This window comes from Mchenga conophoros, linkage group LG12, assembly GCF_057382185.1.
Source record: "Mchenga conophoros isolate Kocher_MC1m ecotype Shallow Benthic linkage group LG12, M_conophoros_male_GT1.1, whole genome shotgun sequence".
Taxonomy (NCBI): Eukaryota; Metazoa; Chordata; class Actinopteri; order Cichliformes; family Cichlidae; genus Mchenga; species Mchenga conophoros.
In genome coordinates, this window is record NC_140537.1 from 25,100,157 (window position 1) to 25,107,193 (window position 7,037).

The window sequence follows — 7,037 nt, forward strand, 5'->3', positions numbered from 1 at the left end:
AATGTGTGCATCAGATACAGCCACAACTAGGGTTATGCCATATCACACTGTCCGCAATAAATGGTAACTGGCCTGTACTTGTAAAGTGCTTTACTTAGTCCCTAAGGACCCCAAAGAGCTTTACACTACATTCAGTCATTCACTCATTCACACACACATTCACACACTGGTGTGAATGTGTACAAATGTTTACATGACTAAAAAAGTGTGATATTACGATATCAAGAATTCAATTCAATTGTATTTATAGCACCAAATCAAAACAACGGCCGCCTCACGGGGGCAGCCATATGCCGCGACCAGTTGGGGTGAGGGGAGGAAGACAGGACAAGAGACATGCTGTGGATTATTAAGAAGAAGAAGAAGGTTTACGTTTCTTAGCGTACAAAACAACATAAAAAAACCAGCCATGTCTGAAAGTGAGAGCCGAGTGCAGCCTCCAATGAATTAAGTTAATAGGGAGCTACTTTGAAATCTTCCAACAAACAGCAATGCTTTGTGAGGAGGGGGGAAAAGCAGCTGGTGATATACGACCCAAAAGAAAACAAATAGGAACAAAAAACTATCTTGGTATTTTAAGAAAAATAAATCTGCACATTTAAAAAACACACCACCCTGTTTTTTTTTTGTTGGTTTTTTTTTTAAATCAACAGCACATAAGAGCAGTTACTAATACTGCTGCATATTATTTTACAGTGAACAGTAAGCAGTAAAAAAAGAGAAAATGAACGTTTCTTTCGAAGCCATTATGCATCAATAGTGCTCTTTCCACCAGAATCAATCAGAAAACAAATGCAGAAGTTTCAAAGCAGGTGGGGGGAGGAAAAAAATGAGGCAGCATCAGGCTGATGCGTTTAAAAGGATCACCAGACTGTCAAGGAGACCGAGTTGACTCATTCAAGGGGATGAGATCAACATTAATGGGAAGCATGATGATAATAGGCCAATCAGAGTTTCTATAAAACCCCAACTATGCCTAACAAAACCAGCAACGCCATGTGAAACTCAGCCTCTCACACACACTTAGCCTTACCATCAGCTCAACAACCCATGGCAAATGTTGTCTGTGGGCATATGCATGAGCCTTTGCATGCTGCTGGTGCAACTAAAAAGGATTGCTCATTTACAATAGAAACAGCACCATACTCTGTGACTGCACTGACTGAATTCCCACAAGAATAAGCCATCATGAACAAAGTAATTATCTAAGACTACCAAAGCAAGAATCAGCATCAAAGCCTTGTCAACCATGTCCCTAATTGTGAAGTGGGTTTGCATCCATGTGTCTTGTTTTGATTAGGGACAGACATCTCAGACAGAAGTGACTGATTATGTACAAGCGAAACAGCCAATGGGACAAGTTTATAGAGAAGTGAGGTAACACTTTTGTCCCTGACATCATTGATCCACAGTCGCAATAGCCTTGACAATAAATACCAAAGTTGCTATGTTGATCACATAAATATACACTCACCAGGCACTTTATTAAGTTCACCTTGCTAGAACCAGATTGAACCTGTTTATGCATTCAGAACTCCATTATGAGACTCAGCAAGGTGTTTCAGAGATTGAACATGGTAGCATACAGCTATTAACACAGATTTTTTGGCTACACATTCATAATGAAAGTCTCCTGTTTCCAAAAGTGCTCCATTAAATTGAGATCCTGTAACTGTAGAGACTATTTGAGTGCAATAAACTCATCATCATGTTCAAGAAACCAGGTTGAGGTGATTTGAGCTTTTTAAAATCAGGCTGGAAAGCACCCTTCAAAGGATGGGTACATTGTGGCCATAAAGGGATGGACAGGGTCAGCAACGATATATAACATATATAAAATAACAATGCCAAGAAAATATCCACCACACATCTGTTGCTAGGTTTGGACTTCAGCACATCTCTTTGACCATGCCTACATTCCTAAATGCACTGAGTGGCTGCTATATCATAGATATGATACCTATTATTTTATATTGTGATAAATTACATACTTGTGTTTACAAGTACACCCAACAACATCCTCCCTTCATGTTACTTTAGTGGTCCAGGATTTTCTGATCAACTCCTTTGAGGAGTGATGTAATAATGCATCTGTAGTGTAGCAGGCATGTTTAAAAGAGGACTTGTACAACAGATAGCAGGTGCACATATTTAAACACTTGACATTTGAGGTGAATATGATCGCTTATTTTCTTGTTCAGGGATAAAATAAAACAATGAATATACTGTATGAAGCTAGAGCCAAAATTCGGCTTGGCATAAAGATTAGAAATAGGGGAATGCAGCTAGCTGAGCACCCTCCAAAATTCACCCAAATCCCAGCTCAGCAGCTGATTAATCTCATTCATCCTTTCTAAAATGTAGGAGCAAAATAGCAACATCACAGTGATGGATACAGTCACACTAGCTGTTAAGGTAATTAACCCGTCTTCTGGCTGCAGCTCCAGATGGATAGAGATGACAGCAGCAGTGGTCTTCTCATCCAAGATCTCGATAAGTGAAAACGCATACCTCCTAAAATGCAACTATTCCATTATGCAAGGCAACATCCTCCACTGTTCTAATCAAGTGTAAACCTGGAAATTAACAATAACTTGGAGTATTTTTCATCTCAGACCATAAGCCACAAGAAAGTTGTTAAGTCATCAAGGGATGTAAAATGCTGCCAAGAAGCAGGCTATCCTCAGCTGGTCTTTTATGAGCCAACTGCCAGTAAAACGGATTTCAAGCCAATTAAGCTATACCATTCTCTCTCTTTGAATCCGTGCCATCATTCTACACACACTGACACCTCGGCATGACATATACCCAGAATAATGTTAACGGAAAAGAAGAAAGACAGAGAAAAATATCTATAAAAATATGGGGCTAACCCCAAAACCAACAGGGAAGAAGAAAGACAGGCAGACATGGGACTGTTTCTGACTATTATCAAAGTGTTGCGGTAAAACATATGGAGTACATAGCATCACAAATTAGATCCTGAAAGGACACTATGACTCATGAGAGGACTCCTTTTGCAAGAAAAGCGGGTCACAAGAACCCGTGAGAGGAGAAAAAGCTGGAACGAGGCAAAATGACCATATAGAAACACCGAAATCTCACAGCGGCCATCCTGTCCCCTTCCCAAATTTGCTGAACCTGATACTGGGATACATTAGGTTAGCACTGGAGGTCCCAGTGCGGCTATTACCTGACTAACTCAACATCGCAGTGCTGCCAGCCAGACATACACAGCCTGTCCACAGCACAGAGCAGCTTCTGTTAGCGGGCTCCTAACGATGGACTCATGTTCATGCCCTGGCTCTAAAAGGGAGTGAACTCGCATACGGGGCGTGATTTTTAAACTAACTTAGCGCTTCGTTATTCAGATGGCTGCTTGGCTGTTCAACCTAGCTGATTAATTGTTCTGTTCTATTTCATCAGATAAGGCGTTTGGAGCCCATTAAGCACACCTCTTAAAATATACAGAGCATTAAATCAGACTGAACAAGCATCTAAGAAGTCTGGTGTAGGAACAAGACCATCCACATTTGTCAGAAACATACACCTCAGGCTTATACCTGCAGCTTGACAAAGTTTACATGGGCCCCACTGTACACTTTTTGTGCTTACCATGCTGTTCACTTGTGTAAGAAGCTGGTGGAGGAAATCCCTAAGTCTGCTCATATGTAGGCAGGTGTCTTTCTGCGTGTCTGGACTGTCAGCCTGGCCCCATGCCACTGCTTTGTCCAGCCAGAACTGCATCTCCTGGTCATTCAGCAATGGCTCTTCAGTTTGCAGGGGCTGGCTCAGTGGCTGCTGCTCAGACATTTGGCTGCTGGTCAATGAAAATTTACTGAGGAGCTAAGAGTGGAAAGATAAACAAAAAAAAAAGGTAAAATCCAAATATTACACAGAGAGTATCTTATAATTTGTTCTTTATCATTTTTATTGGTACTTTCATTTATATACTATTTTTACATTTATGATCTTGACTTTGTGCAATGATTTAAAGCATATTAGCAGAATCTCTAAATGTTTTAAAGAAATTCTGTTTTGTATTGTGGAACTGGGCCACCCAAGACACTTAACCTGTAAACAGTGTTGAACACGGAAACTCCTTTGAAACCAGAACCTTCTCGCTGTGAGGCAACAGTGCTAACCACCACACCAACGTGCTGCCCTGTATTGAAAACATTAATCCAAATATATCAGTTAATAATTTCAATCTGCCAATGTTATTGCTGTGCTCTTCTTTAATATGTGTTCCAAAACTTTGTAGCACAGGTGGCACAGGGGGATAATCCAATAACAAGCTGAATTTACAACAAGCAGAAAATAAATTGAGGCAAATCCGATTATGATAACCTCTCGGCGATCAGGCCTACTTGCACACACATTCATGACAACCTACTGAAAAATAAACAGCACATTCTTCACCTTTTATGAAGACGGGGAGAGAAAAAACGTGTGTGGGGTGTGTGTGTGTGTGTGTGAGGATGTGTTTCGTGTCTGTAAATAGCCTGCTGAGAATGGTGTGTGTATTTGTTGTTTTTTGCTATAATGACGGGTCTGCGTGGGACACCACAGAGTTGTGTTTTATGATCACGTCGTTACACACGATTTGTTTAATGTCTTGCCATCATCTCTGCTGGAAAGCCCCTATGGCTCGCTGATGTGAATATATAAATACTCATTTTCAGGCAGGAAAAAACCCAGACCAAATTAGGAACAAACACCCCTTGTTGACTTGTGTCTAAGGGGCTCCATTTTTCAGTACAGTAGAATTGAAAAAGAACTACGTGCTTAATAACTAAAAGTAATGATGTCACCCACAATTTCTATCACACAGGCAGCTACCTGTGCACAGGAACATGCTAAAAACTGTGGTCACACAAAGTTGTTGGTCCAAATGCATGTCAGAAGAAATATGTACATGCACAAGCACACTCGTCAGCAGCTCTGGTGTTGGCTGAACACATTTTGGAGCAGGAACGAGATGTGACTGGTCAAATATTTTCTTTGAAGATTTGTTAAACTAAGCTTGTGGACTTTGGGTTACTCTGCGTTTGCTGTTCCAATTATGAGATTGTTGACATTATTTCAGTATAATCAAATCAGTCAAACATCACTTCTGGCAAATTTACTTCTGTATGCTCAAGTATGTCATATTTAAAAACACTTGGAATAACTGAGAAGGGCTGTCACAATATTAGTCTTGTTAAAGAGTTTAGAATAACAAAGTAATGCATTTATTCATTTTAACCAGTGTAGACAAAGCAACAAGGGCCATGGAGTAACTTAATAAGTGGAAAATTATGTGAATTATATGCTATTACTTTCACCTCACCAACTGCAAAATGTTCAACTGTGCAAAAAGGCTTATTAGTTGGGTTGCAACAAAGCATTCTCATACTTAATATATTAGCTAGCAAAACATCTTCATTCATCTGTAATTCGCAAAGAATTTCTACAAAAGGGCCATGCTTTTTTTGCAGCTGAAAACTAAGTGGAAACCAAAGAGAGTTTGGTACTGACAATCCATTAATCTAATTTTAATTTCAGCAACACATCGCTACTTCCCAAAGTGATCTATTAATAATAATAATAATTAAACCACCAAAATCATTAAATTTATTGCAAAACACAAAATAAAGGCAGGTACTCCCCCAAATTGAGCTGTACCTGTCAGTTTCCAAACACAGAAGCTCAACGGCTTGAATGCAGTAACTACGCCACACCACATGATGTCAGTATTTCTGCCGCTCTGCACTTAGGTACACATGCTGAAACATTGTCACTTCAGTGTTAACACACAGAATAACTTCGAATTACAACTCCTATGCCAATCGGTTTCATACTGCTGCATGAGCCCAGCGCTGATTTTCTTCCTTCGTAGCCCGCAACTCCTGGTATTTCAGCTGTTCGCTAATTAACTAAACCACTCTACAGTTACACGTCAATTTGCTCCTGTAGTTTCAAATTACGACTTGCCTGTAAATGAGACGTATAGCCATTAGACTAAAATCTCCACGGAGCAGAAGTCAACTGTATCCAATCATTCTTTATGACTTCGGAGAAGAAGGAAAGCTATTTGTGACTCGATGAAAACAAACTGAACTTCCCTCTTCAACCGGGGTTCCGCGTATGGAAGAAGACAATTGGCTGGGCTCGACGTCACCCGCGAACTTCCTCTCCGCACTGCCAGGTGGGAAATTGAGTCATATGGCTGAACGCTAAAATATTATCTGATAATGGCCTCGGCACACTGCAAAGACTGAAGTATGAGCAATGTTCCCTCTAATTTTTCACGTGTCTGAGCGAACACACAAACTCCCTGAGCGGTCCCTTGGACCACTGTAAGCAACATTGGACGTGTGCACTGTGGTCACGCCAGCATCGAATCCATCCAAGTTACATGGTTTATTAATATAACCAAATTACAGCCTTCACATTTATGTTAGACTTCTTTTAATTAACTGCTTTAGCCCACTTAGAATGAAAAAAAAAATCTTGTTCATGACCTGTGCAGTATGTTAACACTGTTGGAAGTAAAAATAACATGAAGTCCAATTTTGAAAACACAACTTTCTTTTCTTTTCTTTTCTTTTTTTTTTATAAAGCTCTGACTTGTATTATGAGTATGAGTCTGTGGTCTCGGAGAGAGTCCTGTAACTCTCTGTCTGCAAAATACAGTATATAATGACCAATGTTGGGCAATTAATTATATAGTTACTTCTTCAAAACAAAGTTTTTTGCAGCTGTTTACCTAAAAATGCAGCCAAGGCGTTTTTTGTTTTTTTTAAATAAACATTTCAAACTATTTACAGAACAATCAGGTGTTCTGCATCAAATTTGCCACACAAATTATTTGTGCCACTCCAACAAATAATTTCTGTCCACTATGAGATAAAGGAGAACAACAACAACAAAAAACTGGTATAAAGTCCACACTTTTTCCATCAATTGTCCTGATCGCATCTCCAATGGTTGTACACGTTGTCGTTAACGTGGCTTCACTCCACATCAGCCGCTTTGCTAGCTAAAACACCGGC

The 7,037-nt window shown here is 39.8% G+C and overlaps 1 protein-coding gene across 5 annotated transcripts in view; it reads right to left on the bottom strand.

The window, feature by feature from the left end:
- Positions 1-6,135, bottom strand: part of fancc (FA complementation group C) — a 33,190-nt gene extending 27,055 nt beyond the window's left edge. For 3 of the 5 annotated variants that reach the window (XM_085294741.1, XM_085294738.1, XM_085294742.1), the window contains exons 1-2: positions 5,977-6,135; positions 3,616-3,846 (exon numbers count right to left, since the gene is read on the bottom strand). In XM_085294741.1, coding sequence (XP_085150867.1) covers positions 3,616-3,813 — 198 coding nt within the window. In that variant the 5' untranslated portion in view covers positions 3,814-3,846; positions 5,977-6,135. The other 2 variants (XM_085294739.1, XM_085294740.1) reach the window with 2 other exon arrangements.
- Positions 6,136-7,037: the final 902 nt, after the last annotated feature.